Below are 23,009 nucleotides of genomic sequence, written 5' to 3'. Positions count from 1 at the left end.
TTCAAACTCTTTCCGAGCACTTTGGAAAGCATGTTAATATCTGCATTGAGTAATGAGATTTGCTTGCCTTTAGAACTGATCGTGGATCTTTACCTGGTTTTGGGATGAGTGTTATAAAGGCTTTGTTAAATTCCAGCTGAAAACCTCCTGTCTGGTTAACCTTCTCAAAATACATTGGGCAGTAGTATATTAGATCTATCCCTAGTTATTTTGTAGAACTCAATAGGAAGGTTGTCTTCCCCTCCGGCACTTCCCGAACATCATGTCTTTAAAAGCCTCTTATTTCCTCCTAATTCCATGTATAGGTCTTCTGACAACTGTGGGAGTTGTACTGATGCTAGAAAGTTTATTTTGTATGACTAGTATCTCCATGTGTGAGTGGTGAGTGAATTGTATCTTGCAAATTCCCTCAATACTTCCATAGAATGTGAAGCAGGTCACAGTGTTCATTCCTTATCATTGGGATAGATGCTTCTTGTTATCTTCGCAGCAGCATCAACAGGAGTCCAGTCTTTCCCCTGCCTCGTATTGATGAAATCATATTCTTGATGAGGTGTTTTCCTCTTGTGTCCTAAGAAGAGTGTTAAGCTTATATTGCCCCTCCATCATGTCTCTCAGGGACTGTGGTGTTGGGTTATGTTTATAGTACTCTGTTAATTTCTTAATGTTGGCCTCAAGTCTCTTTTGTTGCTCAGCCCCTTGCTTGGGATGGATGGGAGCATCCCTCATTCCCTCATATTTTTGTCCTGCCCGCGGCCTGCCGTTTCTGTGCTGTTTCCACTGCATCCTTATTTGTCACTATATAGTTGATCATCAGTAGTACCCGGAAGCGTTTCTTTTCCATGGGGGTTTAGTTACCTGTCTGGGGTCGTTTTCCATATTCATAATGGTGCTGTTATCAGTTCTAGGTCTACTTGATCCCGGGCCAGTGAGATTTCAGTTATTACTCCCTCCAATATCTCACTTGAATACACTCCAGGGTAATAGTTTGAGACAACAGAAAGCAATCAATGTGTGTCCTGATCCCATAACCGTAGAACAGAAATGTGCAGTCTGTGTCCCAAGGGTGTGACAGTCTCCATATACCCACCAGAGAGTGGGCTGTCATATCTTTGAGAATGCCTTAGTCAAAAACAGCAGCAAGGTCTGATCTACCAAATGTATCCCAAACCAGGTCTATTAAGTTCCAGTCACCACTCAATCTCAGTTTAGACTTACCTTTTTCTACCAATACCCTAGAACGTTTATGGAGCAAAGGGGCTTTTGTACTATTTGGGGCAAGTACTCATCCAACCACCAGTCTCTTTTGATTGGACTGAATCCTGACAAACTCCTATCTGGGGAATGTCTGAGCCCAGCCTCTTAGTACATATATTTTAATATTTCAAGCCATGATATAACACAAGTTTGACACGGGGTAAGGGAGTTACTGGATATCAGATCTGGTTGTCAGCCTCTTCTGAAATGCCTCATAAAAGTTCAAAGGTCAAGTGTTCCTCTCAAGATTCCCTGGCCCACTATGTCAACCTTATCTCCAGCTCAGTATCCCTAACAATTAGCCCAGGCCCCAGTGATCACTAACTGTTCCTGGAATCAAAGAGACCCTTGATATGCACAGAGGGTTCTCGAGAGATCGAGAGAGAGATCGAGAGAGAGATCGAGAGAGAGATCGAGAGAGAGATCGAGAGAGAGATCGAGAGAGTGATTGATTGATTGATTGATTGATTGCCAGCCTAGCCTAGCCTAGCCTCCTCAGGCCTAGGCCTCCATGTTATGTACCATCCACAGGCACACATGTCCGAGCATGCACATGCAACCATCACACACTGTGCCGTTCTACACACAGTCCATGCAGGCCAAAGGTAAGTGCAGTACAAAGGCAAGGAACTTTGTACAAGTGTCCTGTTAGGCACCACTCCAGTGACACAGGTAAAAAGTGCTGTCCACACGACTGGTACCTGTGAAACAGAAAGATGGAATGATGCTGCCACTGTTTTTGTGCCACTTAACATCAGGTAAGGGCAGTAGCCTTCTACCAGTCAGTCGTCAACCTCCACCCCCTTACCCCCCCACCTCTCCCGGTCTAACAAGACCGCTTCACTATGAGACAGTCCTAGGTGATGGCGCACACACAAGATCTGTGTTTGCCCATGACCAAAAATCGGTACCTGGAATCGAGATATCTGTTTCAGCATTCACTAGTGGAAGATAATTATATTTGTTTTCTTTTTAATAAATCGGTCAGTAGTTTCCGCACCAGTGGTCTGGATGCTGACAACCACTTCCCTCAAGCAGGAGCTAGAAGTAAAGTTGCCAGTGTTTTATCTGCTGAATTCGTAGCTACATTTAGAGAGATTTCTTCCCATCTGTACCACATATTTTGGCACATGGAACATGATGGGTCTATGCAGTTGGCTGTCTTTACACTTCTGATGTAGAACACCAATTTTGATTACAATAGAGATTAAAGCATCCACTCTTAAATAGTTTGGGCTGTTTCTCCGGATTCTCTTTGGGTCACAAAATACTTGATTTTGTGTAATGGATTTTCTGGCACAGATTATTTTTTTTTTTTACATGCAGTCTTGTTTTTCCTTTCTATATTTGTGTCTGCACAAGAATTATGGATAGTGTCATTGTTATACATTCAGCCGTTATTTACAAATATCTGTTGCTGCAGCCCTAATGCTAAAGTTACGTAGTGATTTGTAAATAAACAAATGAGCATGCAGTGTTGTTTTTCCTTTCTATAATTGTGGCTGCACGAGAATTATTGATTTTCTTCTTCGCACCACATGTTCCTTAGTGCGCCTATAGTGTGTGTGTGTGTGTATATGTATATATGTATGTATGTGTATGTAAACTGTTGGATGCATTTTTGGTCAATACGTTTGTTTCTCGCTTGTTTGCTGGAAAACATCCAGTTAAAAGCTAAAGAAATCGCCTTGCCCTATAACCTACACACAAGGTGGGTCACTAGCGTTCAGATTTAGTGAATGCTATACACACTGCACATGTGATTGTTCTGTACAATCATTAATCAAGGCTCTGAATGCTTTTTTAGCAGGCGCAGTATTTTAATATATGAAATAATACACCAATCAATCAAAAAGCCAATGTTTTGGCCAGGCATTTTACCTTTCCATTGTGTCTGCTGTCACCATAATCAGCCAGTTCATACAAATCGGAATTTGCAGCGAGGGGAGGGATGCAAACATATGTGCCTTGTAGTAGAAGCCGATTAGTTATGAAGTCATGTGTGAAGAATGTGCTGCAGCACCATATTCCTTACAATCCACGATCTTTAGAGAGCAACTTGAGCAGAATGACAGCAGGACCGCCTACACAAAAGGCCAGTGAAGCATTCCAGGGGACAAAGGCATCAATTGCATCTACCATCTTGGTTTACAATGCAATGTGCTGAAGTAACGAACGATAGAAGTATAGAAAGCACGTCTACTTTTACCAGAATTGGCTCAAGTTATGATGCTGAAGCCTTCAAAATGTGCCAATTAAATGGACTGTTTACCTGTACCCCCTCAACTACTTTAACATATTAAAACAAGGTACAAGGTCCAGCCTGTGCTGTGCCCCTTTCAGCAATCTCTGGCATACTGACCATAAATCCCTTCAGTCTGCATACTACACACAAATGGACTTTGACACACACAGCACAATCACGCTGCTAGACACACTGTACCCAACACAATAGACTCAGAACTGCCCACACATTACATTATACACAACACATTCCATCATACTACACAAACCTCAGAAACCAAATACATGGCACTACAGTCAGATGCACCAAGTGCATTGTCCTGGTCAAAGTACCACAGTCTGCTCACTTTATCGCACACAAACAATAGTACACCTTAACACGCACAATGAAATACACCCAAACATATTGCTGCTCTTGGAACACACTCAAGCATGCCTAAACATTCTTTTCCTCATTCAGCATATTATACAAATTTAATAACCCCACTGTGATACAAGTAACTAAGCTAAAATGACTCAAAATTCAACACGTCGGACTGCACATCAAACCCCAAAAGCCTCGTACCACCTTACTCAGAGACACATGCACACACACCTCTCTTCTACAGTTGTATGACACAACCACGCATGCCGGAACCACGCATTCCTTAATAATGCAGTTGGAACCACAACTGCGTCTTTTCCACTCATGCCTTTACCATGCATGCCTTTACAATTAATTTTGTTGTAAAAGTATGCTTATTAAAGGGCTATGTGGAAACGGCATGCATAGTTGTGTTATTCAACCCCAACCTGAAAAAACTACCCCCCCCCCCAAAAAAAAAACCCTGGCCCCTGTTTACATAAAGATAAAAAAAAAACACCCCCCCACCCACCCTGAGCCCCAAAACCTCCCCACCCCTAAACACTAAACTACCCGACACCCCTGACCTGCCCTGCCCTGAGCTCTAAAACCTTCCCCCACCCCTAATAACTAAACTATCCCAAACCCCCACGACCCTCCTAAAAAAATAAACTACCCCGACCCCCCCCCCCAACCTCCCTAAATCCATCCCACCACTAAAACCTACCCCAAACCCTGCCCCAGCCCCACTTAACTAACCGCATCCTCTCCCGATCCTTCCTCCTCTCCCTCCCTTACTTAAACCTTTCCCGCCTCTCAAAAAAATAAAATAATAAACTACCCCAAAATCACTACCCACCCCAGGCCCTAAAAAATAAACTACCCGACACTTACATCTATCCTAAACCCTAAAAAATAAACTACCCCGCCCCACCCACTCTAAGCCCTAAATCCATCCACCCCTAAAAAACTGCTCCTCCAACCGTGCCCCAGCCCCAGTTACCTCACTGTGTTCTCTCCTGATTCTTCCTGCTCTTATCCCCGCACCACTAGGCGGTTCTCTGCCTTATCTCTGCCTTATCTCTGCCTTAACCATGCATATGCAAGGTTAAGACAGGCGTGGTTTGGGCAAGCATTAATCCGCTTTCGTGGTAAGTGTCCGCATGGCTTAGACCGCGTTGTTTAGGATGTTTCTCCTCTTCTACACATACAAATGCATCATACCAGCTAACACAATCTCTAGTCTTACTTCTCCCTGTAAAGATACAGAGCCTAAATTATAGCCTCCTAGCAGACCCCATGTTTGCCCCCCTAAGAAAAAGGACTTTCTAGGAGAACCACACCTCTTCTTTGTGTCGAAACCAAACATTTCTACCTTCTTTAGCTACCCCATGAAGAGGAAAGCAGAACTGAAGGATCCACTCACACTGGGATAATGAATTTTGTGTGAATGAACAATGGGACGCCTGGGGCCATAGTCTCTACTGCCCAGAACGTAATTCCTATTTGTTGGATTAGTTTATTTAGTGTCAATAAGTTAGAATCACTAACTTGCACTGCTCAGGATGCTGGGACATTAAGTACCATATTAGGCACATTGAGTCCTTAACCAACACGTGCATTTTTATCTGCATTGAACTTTACAGGATAGGGACCAAATTTCCATGACGAGTTTGGTTGGGTTAATCGGTGTTATGGAGGCCAGGAGCACCACTGTGTTCTGTCTAGGCTGCAGGTTAAATGCAAATGTAGTGATGGAAGACAATGAAAAATGCCTTTGCCAAGTAGGAAAAGCATATGTTAACATTATCAGAAGTCATCCTTAAAATTGCCTTTTAAACCTCCAAACTGTGCTGACATATAAAAATGGAGAATACTACATATTGAAATTAGTGTGCTCTCATAGTAAAATAACATCCAAAAGCTGTATCACTTTGATGGCCTGGCCTGATCTTTCCCTTATAGGCCTAGGTAGGATTGAAATCTTTATTTACCACCTTGGCATAGGAAAGGGCTAGAAAATGTTTCAAGGTTATTCCATGCTTAGTTTTTAAAACCTAATGTAATAGCGAAATCAGAGTATTGCAACTTTCTAAAAATGTACTTTAGGCTGCCTGAGCCAGAACTGGACTGAAAGCAGGTCTGCCAATCATCACACTTTCAGAGCTGCAATAGACTTACTTGGCAGGGAGGCTTATCAACTCTGACTTAGAGGGCAGTGTCTTGCTTCTGGGCCCAGGAAAGGCCAATGGGTGTTTTTTGATGGCCACTCATCAGGGATTCACTCTATGTTCTGCCAACTGTTCCTGTCCACTCCCGAAGGGCAGGTTTAGTACTACCTCTTGTGACTTGGAGATGCCAGGGAGGGCTTCTCCTCTTCATTCTCAGGACCTTCTTTGGAAGCCTGTTCCCAGTCGCAATAAGGAAATCCGTTTCTGACTCCATCCTACAAGGATTCAAATTGCTAAATCCTGGTGGCTTCAACAGCATGTTACTACTCTCCATTGGTCAAGTGTTTGGCCTCCTGTTTACTTGCTTTAGGGAGACAAAACACAGAAGGACTTCTGACTCCAAGAGAGTCCAGCTGACAAAACAGGACTAGAACCTGCAGGTGACTTCCCTGGAGAAAGACCTGCTGCCAGATGTATGCCCTGAGGAGCTAGGGGCTGTAGGTCTGACCAGAAGAAGCTTTACCAGGAGCTAAATTAAATAAATAAGACGCACAACATATTAACTGCTTTTCTCGATCATATCCATGTAAGAGGCAGTGGTATGTGCATCAAAGATACTATTTGAAGAAGAATCTTGCAAAAGCATATTTAACTACTTGTATACTGGAAACAGCATGCATGGGGCAAATGTCTACCCAAGCATAGCAAATACTACAACAGTCTCTATGCTGACTAAACAATTGTAATATATATATATATATATATATATATATATATATATATATATATATATATGCCTCTTAAACTTAAAACCCTATGTTTAGTCAGGTTTCTGTGTTCTCTATACATCACCTTTATAACAAATCAAAAACAGCACAATTTTAGGTAAGTGAAACCCACCAGGCTCCCTTAGTCTAACTTTTCCCTTGCCTGTATTGAACCAACAGATCCTGGATAATGTTCTTGCATAGTTTAGAAAGTTCGGGGCAGTCAAATAACACCCTATTGTTTTTCTCTTCTCTGGAAAGTAAATTCATAAATAAATGAATGAATGCTTCGTTTATTATAGCGAACTGGATTGATGATGCAGTAAGAGCAGGAAAGGCAGAGCACATCCGTAGTTGCCTTCTGTGGCTGTTGGTCGATGCTGCAGGGTAGGATAGAGGCTGAAGGTCCACTATGAGAGCAGCCCCGACACCCACCTACCATGCATGCAACCTGGGCATCCTCCTCGACTCAACACTCTCCATGACCAAGCAAGTCAGCGCTGTCTCCTCATCCTGCTTCAACACCCTCTGCATGCTCCGCAAGATCTACAGATGGATCCCCACAGAGACAAGAATAACAGTCACCCAAGCCCTCGTCAGCAGCATACTTGACTACAAAAACGCCCTCTATGCAGGAGCCCCGGCCAAACTCCTCAAACGACTGCAACGCATACAAAACGCCTCCGCTCACCTAATCCTCGATGCCCCCCGCCACAGCCACATCACCCCCCATCTGAGAGACCAACATTGGCTCCCCGTCAACAAAAGGATAACCTTCAAGCTCCTCACCCAAGCACACAAGGCGCTCCACAACACCGGTCCAGCCTACCTCAATAGATGACTCACCTTCTACACCCCGTCCCGCCAACTCCGCTCAGCCGATCTCGATCTCGCCACCGTCCCCTGCATCTGAAGAGCGACCAACGGAGGCAGATCCTTCTCCCACCTCGCCGCCAAGACCTGGAACACCCTTCCTTTGCTCCTATGACAGACCGAAGACCTGCTGACATTCAGGAAGCGCCTCAAAACCTGGCTATTCGAGCAGTAGCACCACCCCCCTCCCTTCAGCGCCTTGCACCTTGAGACCCTTACGGGTGGGTAGTGCGCTCTACAAATACATTGATTGATTGTTTCTGGCACATTCTGTGGAGGACTGCCACTTAAGCACCATTTTTAGACAACGAGAGGTGGACCACGGGGTCGGCAAGTTTTACGTTCAGAAATAAAAACTTTTTGAACTTTGAAGTTCTTCAATAGTCAAGGTAGGGTGCTGTAACCAAACAGGCCAATCTTGATTGTGGTCTAACTGCTGATGTTACCCATTAAACTCCTTTTTACCACTGAGTCTGTGGCACTATATGATAACAAAAAAAATTAAAAATCAAGAGTGCAAAATTGATTGTTTTCAGTGTTGCTGCCATTGGGCCTATGTATCCGAACTGTGTTATATGCCAACAACCCAAATAAAGAGATAGTAAAAAAAAAAAAAAAAAGGATGCAAAGTTTGAATGTTATTTCACTACATCTCCTTTCATATTTCAATATTCTTTCTACCAAGAGTATTTCTGGATCTACAAACCTCGTATCGCACGGTGTTTCCCACCACTGTTTAACTTAGTGGGTATATGTTTCTAATGTCTATGTCAAACCAAAAATTTAATTCCATTTTTACCATGGTTACTGAAAAATGTCGGCTTCTCGAAAAAAAAAAAGACCAGTTTTGATGCAGTGAGGGGTTTGTGAAAATTATAAATTTCAACATCTCATTTAAAAACAAGTTACCAACTAAAATACTATGTGCAACATATCTGCATCATGTCTTCAGGCTAAAATTGTAAGTGGATCATCTTCTAGATATTGCCGTATTCGCACTTTACGGCAGTAAGAGCCTGTGGTGTGGTGGAAGTATAATATGGAAAAAGGACCATCTATTTAATGGCATCCCGTCCTCTATTCTCTGTCTCGCTGGTTGGTTTTGGCTCATGCTTGCCTCTCAGTACGTATTTTATGTTAGTTTTGGATCACAGATCTAGTGTCTATCAGTAGGTGAATTTAAGGAAGCTTTACTACTGAATAAACTTTACCCTACCAGTAGATGTGCGCTAGAAACCATTACATCACGGCTGCCTTTTTTCAAAGTGGATTTAAACCAAGAGTTGGATGAAAGTCTGCTTCTAATGATAATTTTTACTTTGGTCGGTTCCTTGTTTTGCTCGTGTTTTTGTATGTACATGGAAATGCCAATTCACCTCATCTGTATATCTTTCCTGCTGTGCCCGTTTCATATGCTACATTCCGAATTGGATGTTTTTAGTTACTTAACATTATGGTTAGAAAGTACCAAATCGGAAGGAAAGAACCTTCCTAAACCAGACAAAGAGTGGAAAAGGCAAAAACATTTTCAGGCACCAGCGAAAATGTCAGAAAATAAACCCAAAACATAATACGAACACCATAGACATACTGTTGAAATAGGCATGGGGGCATCTAGGCATTGAGCAGTGTTGCCAGCTATACAAATGTTGAGGAATTGGAAATACTGGTTGGACCTGGTATCCGTGTTTGTCAGATTTATCTTGTGATGGATACCTTTTGTTGAAATGCATCTTTGATACAAAATCATAAAATATGTTTACTTGGGGCCCATTTCATAGAGGAAGCCTTAGACGTGCTAAGTTCGTACTGCAAACATTCTTGTAGAGTATGACTTGTGCATCCCTGGTCAGGCCAATAGAGGATTTCGGGGCCCTGAATCTGGACTTAACTCCGTACCCACACACAAGTCGGGTCAACTCTTAGATCTCATGTTCTCGAACATAAAAAAAATCAAGACACTGAGCGCCCACCAGCACCCACTCAGCTGCTGTGGTTGGACCAATTCTGTACTGCAGGGGTGCTGCTCTAGGAGGACCAGATCCTTCCCAGGTTTTATAAGTAACAAGCTTAGCAAAGCAGTGCAATTCATGCTCTTTGTGCGTAAATGTATTTTATGTAGACTTTTAGAAATTGTGGTAAGCATTAAGAACTACAGGGCCTGCACTGCCATTTTAAGGCGTTATTTAGTCAAAACCTTTCCAGCTGGGAAACCATGAAAAACCTTCTTAAAATAAAAAGCTTTATAAAGCTATAAATACATATTTTCAAATATGACAACTAAATTGCCGATCATTACTTGACCCCAAAGATGAAACATGTCAAAGAAAGGCAGATGCAGTTCCACTCTGTCCTGCCAACCCCCCCTGACATCACAAGGCTGTCGTTGAACTGTTGATCCAGTTGCTACTCTGCTCGACTCCTCATTATGTAGCAGAAGCGCTTGTAAGCAATTCAAGGCCGTGACTACTGAAGAACTGTCCAATACCTGCTTCTCAGCGCGAGGGCCCAAAACCTTGCATTGGAACGTTATAACTAGCTTGCTTTTAGAATGGGCTTCGTAACGCTATTCTACAGCCTCTACGCGCTGTGAATAACAGGTGACCCTACTACCCAGTTTATGGTATTATTTTATGGACTTCAGAATGATGGAAGGCTGTCTAGCTTGCATTCGAACTCGTGGCTTGCAGAAAAATGTCCTAAGAAACTGCATTGAACAACTGTAAAAATGTTTCCATGCATATTGTGTTCGTTTGATCTGTGCATAGTATGTTACTTGTTGCTCAGCTGTTGTTGCCCTGTTAAGTTTCTCACTCGCTGTAGAACATTGTAAGAATATCTGTATGTGTCAGCATGCCTGCTGTGGCATTCCCGAGGACTAAGGAGCTGCTATTAAGAAACGGGTGCAGTGGTCCTTGTGACACCCTCTGTGCTCCATCTGAGGGAAAGGGATTCACCACCCTCCCTGGCAGTCAGTCCTCCATATGCTCATTGAGAACTGAGATCAGTGGCTCCGGGAAGCCCACAGCTCCTGTTTGCTTGCACGCCCAACGCCATGGTCATTCATAACGAAGAGTCCTTCAAGGCACTGCTCCAAAACGCATGTGTTTAATAAACATTTAGCAGTGAGATGCGCTCTGCAAAACCGAGCATGTCTGCTTTATAACAGCCCGAGTTCCAGTTTCCACTGCCCGCAGCCTTGAGAAGGACAAACAGTACTTGTTTCAGTTTTGCACCTGCTGACCATAGCCTGGAAGACAGTTGTAAAGTACACTAGCACCTTATTTATTTCCTGCTCAGCTGTTAATTGCAGTCTGAAAAGGGATCCATGTTTAGGTCTCACAAGACATTTTGCGAGGTTGCAATTGGCGTAGATCACGCCCATTGCTCATCATTGGCTGGCAGTATTGTCACTCTCAGTTGTTTGCTTCTTTTTCATTAGCTTCCCCCGGAGCATGGCCTAAGTTCTTTGTGTCCTTCCACTGCTCACATTTTGGGAATCGCTGGTTTCTTTTGGGTTAAGCACTCCTAGGAGAGTGCATGTGTTGTCCAGTTGTCTCCCTCTTGTACCTTCTCTGCCCCTGTGCTCCATGTCGCTCTCTGACCCGTGTACTTCTCTCCTCTAACCGCACACGTGGCCCTCTCTCAACTGTGCTTCCATGCCCCTGCCCCATGTTACTCTTCTTTGTCTGTGTGCTTCTGTGCCGTCCCCCAATGTTGCTCTCATGTCTCAGGCTTCTCTGGGCCCTTGGTCTCCTCCTTATGGAAGTGTCTAGTCTCGTGCTTCTCTGCTCCCGGCCCCATTAACATAAAAACCCTGATGACTCGACCAATGGGCTGTCATTTTGTAGGCGCATTTGTGTTTAAAGCATGCATGCACCTAAAAAATGGCATGGTACAGCAGATTCTTCACAGTACTTAATTTTAAATAAATATTTCCTCTATGCTTTATGTATCTGCTTTGATGCTGTGTTGCAGGAAGAAAAAGCATTGGCCTCCAAGACAAGACCCAATGACTTTGCCAGTGCTTGTTTACATTTTTTCTCTTAGAAGACATTTTATGTACTCTGACCTTGCTTGTTTTGTTGAAGTTAAGCTTACTACATATTCGGGCAGATGACCCCCTGCCCTCCGCACAATTCCCCCCTAGAGTAAACCTACAGATGTCCAGAGTGTTTGTGAGATGCAAACAATGCTGACCCCACCCCCGACACACCATACCAGGATTGGAAATGTTACCGAGTATCCCGGGCATCCTGTTGGCTTGATGGCGGTTTTCATTTAACAACACAGTGGTTGCCTGCTTTTACAAGCCAATACCCCTTGTTACCCATGAAGGCCCTAGTTGTTTAGATTTACAGCAACAATAGCAAACCAATAGCCACGCGTTGTCAGTTACTTAATCAGTTTACAACTTAAGACCTGCTTTTAAGAATGTAGCTGCACAACAGTCCCCATGTGGCCTTTGTGGTTCTTAGTAAGCTGGTACTTTAATTTCTTCATGTATGATCATTCATTTTTAGGGCTGGGTAGACAGCTTCGCCATCGCCAGACCTTATATGATCAACAAAATAGAGCTTTGAGGAGTGCTACTGAGGGGGCTTTGGCTCCGCCTTCATGTTGGTGGACAGGAGTACATGTTTTGATAGGGCAAAAATTCTGTGCTTCCAGAGGAAGAAGTGCTTCGTTTCCATGCAGCTGCAGTTATTTTGTTTATCTAGCTGCATGCACAGGTAGCAGCATGGCTGTCCAGAGAAGGCTCACTAACACTCAATGTATCGTGGGAAAGTTAATTACCTACAAAGTAGGTCTAAGTTGGTTATGGTAGAAGCTAATTGAGACAATTGTATTTAAGGATTCGATTTTTAATAGTGAAAAGTGACTATAAAGGGAATAGGCCGGACATAATTGCGAAAAGCATAAGTTGGTCATTTGGCCATTTAAGGGTGGACTGCTAATTACTCTGTGTTAAAGCCGGCAGATAGGTATTTTCCTCCATAAAATCTCAGATTACTTTTGTAAGGAAGAAATTGGGTGTTGGTTACCCCCACTCCGACAATCCCTAGGGGTCGAAAATTTCCACTGTAATAATTCCTGCTAGTATCTCTGTGCAATGCCTGGCAGGCTTAGCTATCTGCGGGATCAAAATCATTAAATATCATCTGGATCCCTATGTATCGATATAGCCACATTAGATACATAGAGGGCATATTGGGCCAGCTTTCTCATTCCATTGGTAAACATGGAGTGTAATTTACACTGTACCCACAGCCATGAAAGTGCACTGCCTGGGGTAATGGTTCAGTTCCCATCAGTCGTTGTTTGTCTTGTCCTGTGAATGACTATATAGTTTCTGCTCACATGTGCACATCCATCTGAAAATGAATGCTTTAGTGTCAGGGCTGGTTGCCCAGTACTTTAGTTATTAATTTTATTCTTTTATTGTTCCCCTTTCATTTCTGCACTTCTTTTTATTTTAATTTTGCCTAAGATGATACTACAGCTCTCTAGGCAGTGCTAATGGGTTGTTTGCTTGCCACTCATTTCACAGGCAGTGAGCACCATTCCACCCGGCCACATTCTCTAAACTAGGTGACATGTATGGAATGCTGTTGTCCATAAAGTATCCTTGTTTTACCATTCCAAGATGGCTAACATGTTGGTTCTAAACACCGCAGCCATGCTGGAACGTTAAAACTGCGATAAGACTATGATCAATACCTCTGCAGGCGGGGAGCCAGCTGCCGTATTCAGTTTTGTTATTGAACACATATACTTGCCATGTATAAGACACCATGTTTTCTTTTTGTTTCACTTGTATTATTTCAATATATCTTGCATATTCTGTCGAGTGTGTGTTTTATTACAGTTTTGTCAAGTGAATGCAAGAATGAGTCGGTGGTTGGATGAATGGATGCAAGGAGTGCCAAAATGCATGCGTGTGATGAGGTATTGAGTTCCTAAACCAGTCAATGACACAAAGAGCACTTTTATTCAGAAGACAGACCTAGTAGCATTGCCAACACTCGTTTCCTTTCATCCCCTCCCCCCGCAAGGCTCCATTTAAATGATGATTGATACGTTGCATTAAACCATGATCTTTTTCATGTTGGCTGTGTTCGACATTTTGGCCTCACTATGGATCTGCAGTGCTGTAGTCAGTTTATTGGAGAAGTAATTAAGCAACGAATGCAGTACGTCATTGAAAAACCACAAACTCTTGCATTGGGCCTGATAGCTTTGCTAATGTTTTTTAGCCAGGCTATACAGCATCCCAGATACTGGTCAGCATGGCTACAGTAAACAAACAATAAAACTAAAAAAATAAATAAAGGTGCCATAATACGGCGGTTGCACTACTCTGTAGACCCGCACACCACAATTTCTAGAGAGCGCCTGCTTTGAGACCCTGTATTGATCTTACCTCTCATGGGAACACCCCATCTCAATCAACCAGACTTCATGCATAGGTCATCAGTAAAGATTTGGAATTTTCGTCCACCTTTTTAGGGTCGAGCCTGCGTTGCATGCGCTCGCGCATGCGTATTGCAGCGAGACCCTTTAGTTATTAGAAAAGGTCGACGTCACATCAGTGTGTTTGATTGGTTCGTGGGCTTGCCTAGTAAAATCTGCTTGCTTTCATTAGTGGAAGGCGTGCACACATCATGCCTTTTCCGGTGGTTAGCCCTCCTCCAGCGCAGCAACCAAGTACAGAAAACATGCGAGGCTCGCTGTTTTCTGTCGGATCGTGGACTACTTTTTCTCTATTTTCCTAGCGCGATTTTGCTTGGCAGAAGTCGAGCGCTTACACAGTTAATTTCACTTTTTTACGTACATAAAAGCACTTTTGCCGATAGATGAAAAGTCGGGTTAGGAGTTTACAACGCGATCAGCTCTAACATGAGCAAACGCGAGACCCGTTGCATTGAAAATGCTTGTTAATAGTGGCTTCTTTAACTAGAATGTTTTGAGTATTTTCTTGAAGTGCAGAGATGTCTAGGTCTAGTTAAAAAGTGGAGGAGGTGAACTTTAGATAATGAGAGCACAATTGAAGAAATACAGATTTAACGTATGTTATGGAAGTTCTAGGCACATTAGATTTTTGCAAAGCATATTGCAAATACAACTGCATATCATGTGCATTTGTGACCAGTAATTAGGGATGTTCTGATGGACCGTGTTATATGTTAATATTGCTGTTTTGAAAATTGTGGAATATTATGAGAGGAGAGTTAGGAACTACATTTGAGATGGTAACTGTATGAAAAGGAAGCATGCCTTAATTTGGGATAAGGCTTTTATATGCGCAAATTCTGCTTTGTAGGCAGAATTTTTAGATCTGGCAGTCCATCCCTTTTGTTTTTAATGAAAATATATAAATGATTCTCACTTAGAGGCTGTCAGTAAGACCTCTTCATCCATTGATGTGCTGTAGTATCATTCATATTTTACTTCTACTCACCAGAGCGTACCGTACGGTGAGCATGATTCAGCTATTGGATTACCTGGCTGTGAGTGATGGGATTCTGCTTTTGCAAAATGTGCACTTCTGCACAGTATGTAGCTCCCTTAGTGCCAATTACTACTCATTGAATGTACGCTTTTACGTTATATATGGTATATATGTAGATGTCGTGCATTATGCCATTTATTGCTGTGGTTGGCAAAGCCTCGTGTGAACTGTGATGCCCCTCCTTCAACAATGGTAGATAGCATATTCTGTGCATCTGCATATACAAGAGAGTGCAGAATTATTAGGCAAGTTGTATTTTTGAGGATTAATTTTATTATTGAACAACAACCATGTTCTCAATGAACCCAAAAAACTCATTAATATCAAAACTGAATATTTTTGGAAGTAGTTTTTAGTTTGTTTTTAGTTTTAGCTATGTTAGGGGGATATCTGTGTGTGCAGGTGACTATCACTGTGCATAATTATTAGGCAACTTAACAAAAAAAAATATATACCCATTTCAATTATTTATCATTACCAGTGAAACCAATATAACATCTCAACATTGACAAATATACATTTCTGACATTCAAAAACAAAACAAAAACAAATCAGTGACCAATATAGCCACCTTTCTTTGCAAGGACACTCAAAAGCCTGCCATCCATGGATTCTGTCAGTGTTTTGATCTGTTCACCATCAACAATGGGTGCAGCAGCAACCACAGCCTCCCAGACACTGTTCAGAGAGGTGTACTGTTTTCCCTCCTTGTAAATCTCACATTTGATGATGGACCACAGGTTCTCAATGGGGTTCAGATCAGGTGAACAAGGAGGCCATGCCATTAGATTTCCTTCTTTTATACCCTTTCTTGCCAGCCACGCTGTGGAGTACTTGGACGCGTGTGATGGAGCATTGTCCTGCATGAAAATCATGTTTTTCTTGAAGGATGCAGACTTCTTCCTGCACCACTGCTTGAAGAAGGTGTCTTCCATGAACTGGCAGTAGGACTGGGAGTTGAGCTTGACTCCATCCTCAACCCGAAAAGGCCCCACAGGCTCATCTTTGATGATACCAGCCCAAACCAGTACTCCACCTCCACCTTGCTGGCGTCTGAGTCGGACTGGAGCTCTCTGCCCTTTACCAATCCAGCCACGGGCCCATCCATCTGGCCCATCAAGACTCACTCTCATTTCATCAGTCCATAAAACCTTAGAAAAATCAGTCTTGAGATATTTCTTGGCCCAGTCTTGACATTTCAGCTTGTGTGTCTTGTTCAGTGGTGGTCGTCTTTCAGCCTTTCTTACCTTGGCCATGTCTCTGAGTATTGCACACCTTGTGCTTTTGGGCACTCCAGTGATGTTGCAGCTCTGAAATATGGCCAAACTGGTGGCAAGTGGCATCGTGGCAGCTGCACGCTTGACTTTTCTCAGTTCATGGGCAGTTATTTTGCGCCTTGGTTTTTCCACACGCTTCTTGCGACCCTGTTGACTATTTTGAATGAAACGCTTGATTGTTCGATGATCACGCTTCAGAAGCTTTGCAATTTTAAGAGTGCTGCATCCCTCTGCAAGATATCTCACTATTTTTGACTTTTCTGAGCCTGTCAAGTCCTTCTTTTGACCCATTTTGCCAAAGGAAAGGAAGTTGCCTAATAATTATGCACACCTGATATAGGGTGTTGATGTCATTAGACCACACCCCTTCTCATTACAGAGATGCACATCACCTAATATGCTTAATTGGTAGTAGGCTTTCGAGCCTATACAGCTTGGAGTAAGACAACATGCATAAAGAGGATGATGTGGTCAAAATACTAATTTGCCTAATAATTCTGCACTCCCTGTATGCCATGTTATGTTTCATGTGTAGTACTTGTTTTAATAAAAGATATTTAATCAAAGCCAGGACAAGGGTTTAAATTTGAGCACTATGATACAATCACATTGAGGACTGGTGACTATAAGAAAAGTTGTTTCCCTAATTAACGTAATTGTTGCTTGCAATAGTAAAGAAGTAACACAGTTTCATGTCAATAAACTTCATTTTGACATTTGCACTGTAGTAAAGTGTTAATGTGCGTTTATTAGCTCAGATGTTCTAAATAACGTTACATAGTTCCATGTTAAATTTAAGAGTCGATTCAAAATAAACTTTATTTGATTTAACTTAATCATAAAAGCATATACTCTCTAACCCGATGAAACATTAAACACGAGCATTAGAAACATCATCTAAATAGGCATATTGTATTTAAAATTAAAAATGAGGACCGCGTGGAGACGTTTTTTTTCAGGCTTGCAGTGTCTTTCTGCAGTTGATCACAGCCCATAAGACCCTTGACACAATATTACAAATGTAAACAGTCGGTGAAGTTTGTAAAAACAGATACGCAGGCCGACATTGTACAAAATTATGGGACCTCAACAACAGAAAAGTCAATCACTTTCTCTGTATTTTGTAAAATTCACAAAATAACGTGTGTATTGTGCTGTGGGCCGACATATTGTCACAGGGACAGGTGACTAAGATTGAAGGTAAATCGTTTGTATTACAGAAACCATTAAATTCAGCCAAGAACACTCCGGGAACAAATCTCAGGTAATAAAAGTGCATTCACTCTTTATTTAGCTGATACTGTAATGCAGATTGGCAGGAAAAAGAAACTATTCTTTTACTCACTGTCATGCATGACATGATTTGCAGGCAGTCCTTAAAATATTGATTGGTGTTATGTAGTGTGACCGATATAACCTAGTTATGGCATATCCATTCACATTGATGAGAGTCTCATAAACTAACGGTAAAAGGGTGTATTTTAAAACCCCTTCCTCTACTTTACTTGAGTGTTAGTGTGCTGTACAGATGCACCCTTAGCTCCACCTTCCACATTTCAATTCATTAATAGGACCAGCCAGGAGTTCAAACCAAAATGATGTATACCCAGCATCAGTGGCGGCCCGTCCTTTATAGCGGAGGGGCCACCTCCCCCCACCCCCCCACCTTTTGCCCCTCATGAAGAGTGTCTGTCAGGCTGAACAAAGGCCAGCCTGACAGACACTCTTCATTTTCAGCTCAGACAGCCAGGAGTGATCCATGCGCGATTTGCGCAGACTCCTGGCTGCCTTAGCTGAACTTTGCTGGGCTGAGGAGGTCACAGCTCCTATGGGCGTGACCTCCGCAAAGGTGCCTCGAGGCCCTCCCCTGGGTGACGAGGAAAGCGTCACCCCTAGACACTCGTCCTGGGCGCTTCAGGTTTAAGCCCTGAAGCGCCCAGGGCGAGTGTCAATCTGTGACTCTTTGTCACAGAGTGGGGTGGGGTCAGCAGTCTCACTGACCCCATCTCACTCTGTGACGAGGCTGGGACTGCTGCCTTCCCTCATTGGCTGATCTGAGGTCAGCCAATGAGGGAAGGCAGCAGTCCCAACCCTCCTGGGACCTGGAGGCTGAAGGTAAGTGTGTGTGTGTGTGTGTGTGTGTGTGATGTTTTAAATTGAATGTTTGGTGCGCGCATGCATGTTTGAGTGTTATGAGTGTTGTTAATGGATGTGCGTGTGAAAAAATGAGTGTGTGCGATCTTTTAAAATGAATGTTTGGTGTGTGCGTACATGTTTGAATGGTATGTTAATGAATGTGCGTGCGTGTCTGTGTGTGAAAGAATTAGTGTTTGTGTGTGTGTGTGTGTGTGTGTGCCCCGCCCGCCCCCTCCCTCCTAAAGCTGCCGGCCGCCACTGCCCAGCATTGACCCAAAATCCGACCCAAGGAGAGGGGGTTTATTGACCAGAAGTTATTTTCTACTGCCTCTACATGACTAGCATCCAAAAAAGCAAATCTATTTAAGGATAGATAGTGTTTACTCCACACTTAAGGAGCAGCGAAACTACGCATCACTTTAAACTTGCAGGACACTTGGTCAGGGTGACTGCGTGCAGCACAAATGGCAAGAGGAATAAGTAGGGCCATCTTGTTTCTGATATGAAAGCATAAACCAACAAGTAATTACCTAAAGCAGAAAAGGACAGATTGAGGAGCAGTCGGTATTTACACAACCCACTAGTAATCCAGCTTGATAGAGTATGTTAGTCTATTGCAGTTAGATGTGAATGCGGGGATTTTGTTTGTTTGCTATTTTATCTCAGTGAGTGTGATTCGAGATGGAAAATATGAAGTGGAGGGAGAAATCACATTTTGTAGATATACTCCTAACCCCTCAGTTAAAAACATCCCTGTAATTCACTGTTACCCATCTATAATTCTATATACCATCGTTCTTAATAGAGTGTATGCTAAATGGAAGACCTGGGGGTGGGAGGACAGAGTAGAATGTTTCAAAACATGTATGGGTAATTAATACATAGTGCAGGTGCATGGAAAACAATTTACGTTGTTGCGGGGATTCTACATTATGTTAGTGCAGTAGTTAGTTGGGGGTTCAGCCAACAGGTGCATTTTCTGTAAGTTTTTTTGTTATTTTTTTAAAGAAAGTGTTGGTTAAAGTCCCTCCTAAATGCAGATGTTGATGCATCCTATCTGATATGTAGGGAGAACATTCCTTTTGAAGGGGGCGCAGGGTCCTCAGTATTTGAGTGACAAGCTTGAGCAGGGCTTGGCTGCCTAGACTTCTGTTTCTGCTGACCCCACAGATGACCTCTTGTTTTCCCTTTCAGATATGGAAGAGTTAATAGTTGAGCTGCGGCTGTTCCTCGAGCTCCTGGACCATGAATATCTCACAGTGACTGTCAGGGAGAAAAAAGCCCTCCTATGTAACATTCTCCAGCGGATCCAGTCATCCAGAGGTCAGTGAAATAGGCGGTGTCATGTTCTGCTGTGTGTCTCGTGTTGCATCATGCCGAATTTCACGGAATTAACTCCTTGGAAATTGTTGAGCTGGAATCGTCTGAACTTTCAACATGAATTGCCAAGAACAGCTTTTCCCCCCGCGTAATGTATGCTTTGCAGCCCAATAACCTGGATGCTAAGCCACATTTGCAGAGAGGCTAAAGTCCTTTATAATGAGCGTGGTTAAGGGCGAGGGAGGTTTGTGGAGGGGGTGAGGAATGGAGATGTCTGAAGGGGATTGCTGAGTGATGGGCAGTTTTCAGCCTTTTACTCTTTCCTCCACCATAATGTGAAGACAGTCATGCAGAAGGCGCTGGGCTGTATCTAGATTAAGCAACTAGTTCATTACTCGCCCCCCCCCCCCCCCTCCTCAAAGTACTCAAAGGTATTAAATGCTGCAGTGGAATTCCTCACATGGTGAACGAACCATATTTGTTTGAACTTAATCTCGTTTGAGCGTAATGAATTTATTGCACATTGTAGGCCACTTCTGTAGCGCCTATTGTCCGAGATGAAGGCCCCTCCCACCCAAGCATTAATTATGCAGCCCTTTTGGTCAAGATGTTGGGTGTGATTGTAGAATGTTTGCAGACTCGTGTGCAACTTTCAGTCGTGGAAAAGCTGACTGGTTATTGGAAGGCACCCTGGTACTTGTTCCCAAAATAGTTCCTTCAAGATTTGGAGCCATACACTGACGATTTCCATAAACAGAGTACTCTTAGTCACACACTACGAAAACTACAATATATATTTATATATGTTTCTGTTAATACTCTAATCCTGTTAAAATTCCGTTAGATTTACAGTTATTTTTAAGCCACAAATTCACATTTTTTTTTTTTTTATTCACTTGGGAAATGTCCTTCTAGATGAAGGAACCTCTTCTGGTACACCAAGAAAGTCAGTGGAGGTGTTTTGAATGTTCAGTCCCAACTTTATGGTTCACATTCAATTTCTGCACATAAGCCAACTTTCTTTTGTCCATAAATTTGAGCACACAGGTTGAATGTAAAACACATTAACACTGTAGGTGAATAGTCAAAAAAGTTCCGCTTTGTGAGTTTCCCAGCTTTCCTAGTGCCCTCACTCTGCCATTTCCACTAGTGAATATCCATTTTCCCCACCCTTGACTCCACACTTAGCACTACAGTGGACCAGCCAAACATCCAGTTGTACCAAGGTTGTTGAGTCCATCTGTTGTGTAATGTCTGTTGAATCCATCTATGAATAATATGTGTAGGTTCTGATTCTCTGATTCAAGGTCCTTCATTCGTGTCCTCTCATAACATTTTGAGTTTTACGCATCAAAGTTGACATGTAGCGTACACAAAGATTTATGAGCGGATCCTTCTCTGCTATATTATTGCAAACACCATTACCTCCTTTGGTGTTGAAGGTTTTTTTTTTTTAATGTTACCCACGGTTTGTAAGGTGTGTAGGGTATTACCCCACCTATAATTGAAGAAGGAATTGACAGCCTAAGAGCAATCATCCCAAACATAATGCCAAGCCTTTCTTTTTTGTACTTTGCAAACGAGTAATTATAGTCTCTATATATTTATGAAAGCGCACAAGTGACACACTTTTCAATAGTTCCCTCTTAATTTGCTGTATCCGCTCCTCTCCTCTCTGGTCCTATTTTTTCTCTCACCCTCTAATGTCCAGCAGCAGTTTGCAGCGGGGCTAGTTGGGGGACCATAGTGGGTGAAGGGTGAGAGAAGAATACGCTTTGCTGCCAGAATGTTCTTGGAGAGGTTAGAGGGAGCACCGTTTCATTTTTCAAGTAACTAGAGAGTCTGTTTTCGCCTCTCCCTATTCCACTTGACCTGTGCGTTCATCAGTTTTCACACTCTGGTACACTGAGTCCTGTAGTTATTTGCTGATTTCACTGTTTTGTAAACTTCTGGTCTTGGGGAGGTGGCCTCATCTGCATAACTGAACGTTCATATCTTAATGAAGTGTATTTATTTGTAAGCGAAACACTCTTTTTTCCAGTTTATGGTTCATATCTGAATTACTTTGAGTTCTGTCTGACTCAATAATTTTGTTCTGTGTTTTAGTGTGATTGTATCTTTCTTTTATATTTATTACTTCCTTTGATATTGATCTTTTTCTGCTAAAAAAAAATGTAATTTAGTTTACTCCTCTAAGCTGCCTATTTGCCTGTTGCATATTTGCATCTTCTGTACCTTGATTTGCCTAACCATCCAGTAACTATTTTCATTTGATAGTTAAGTTTGTATAACATAAACATCTTTGGAGGAATGTTTCAAAAATCTGTATACTGCTCTTCGATGACCGATAACAGTTAATCATTAAACTTGTTTTAAGTCCCAAGTTAGCCAGTACAGATAGTTCATTTATGAGTAATTTGTGCGAATATAGACTCGGGTGGACCCGATATAGACCTGTGCACATTAAGGATACTGTCCTCCATTGTGTGATGTGCTACAGTGAAGCTTTCCTGTGTTAAACAGTTCAATCAAAGACTTAAACCCTTGGATGTTCATCTCTATTTTCACACAGGTAGAGCAGGTGAATCTGTTCTTTGATCCAGTCTTTTTACTGAGGGATCTTGTGTTGGTATTTGGAGGATCATGGATTAACTTAGAGTGGAAGTTAAGAAACAAATTCCTTGTTATGCAAATACACCGTCAGCAAGAAAACCTGCGCTTACCTTCACAGCTGTCGAATAAAGCAAAAGACATTTTATTAAAAAAAGTATGAACAATGTTTAAGCAGTGACAAAACAACATTAAAGTCTAGAAACCAATTGGAATTTCCAAACCCAGTTTAGTAGAAAGAACAACCATTTGGTGAGCATAATAAGGCCTAAAGAACAAAAAAATTAAGTTGCATCAGAGGATCTGGGGAAATTTATTCTTAACATTTTAGTGGCAAAACATGCAATTGTTAGTCAGTGGTGCAGATAACTGAGTTCTAAATGCCTTTTTTGGGCCAACTGCAAAGGAGCATGGATCGAATGCACCCCCAATGGTGCTGCCTTGTCTACTGTTTTATCTTCTAACATAGAAAAAATTATGAAGGTCAAAAAGATCCAA

At 42.4% G+C, this 23,009-nt stretch overlaps 1 protein-coding gene across 2 annotated transcripts in view; it reads left to right on the top strand.

Annotated features, from left to right (window-relative positions):
* AFAP1 (actin filament associated protein 1) overlaps positions 1 to 23,009 on the top strand; it is a 482,665-nt gene that overhangs the window by 154,214 nt on the left and 305,442 nt on the right. For both annotated transcript variants that reach the window (XM_069203306.1, XM_069203299.1), the window contains exon 2: positions 19,776 to 19,904. In XM_069203306.1, the coding sequence (XP_069059407.1) occupies positions 19,776 to 19,904 (129 nt within the window). The remainder of the gene's footprint in view (positions 1 to 19,775; positions 19,905 to 23,009) is intronic.

This window comes from Pleurodeles waltl, chromosome 1_2, assembly GCF_031143425.1.
Source record: "Pleurodeles waltl isolate 20211129_DDA chromosome 1_2, aPleWal1.hap1.20221129, whole genome shotgun sequence".
Taxonomy (NCBI): Eukaryota; Metazoa; Chordata; class Amphibia; order Caudata; family Salamandridae; genus Pleurodeles; species Pleurodeles waltl.
Note: the sequence above shows the minus strand (reverse complement) of the source record. Positions and strands in the feature narration are given on the sequence as shown.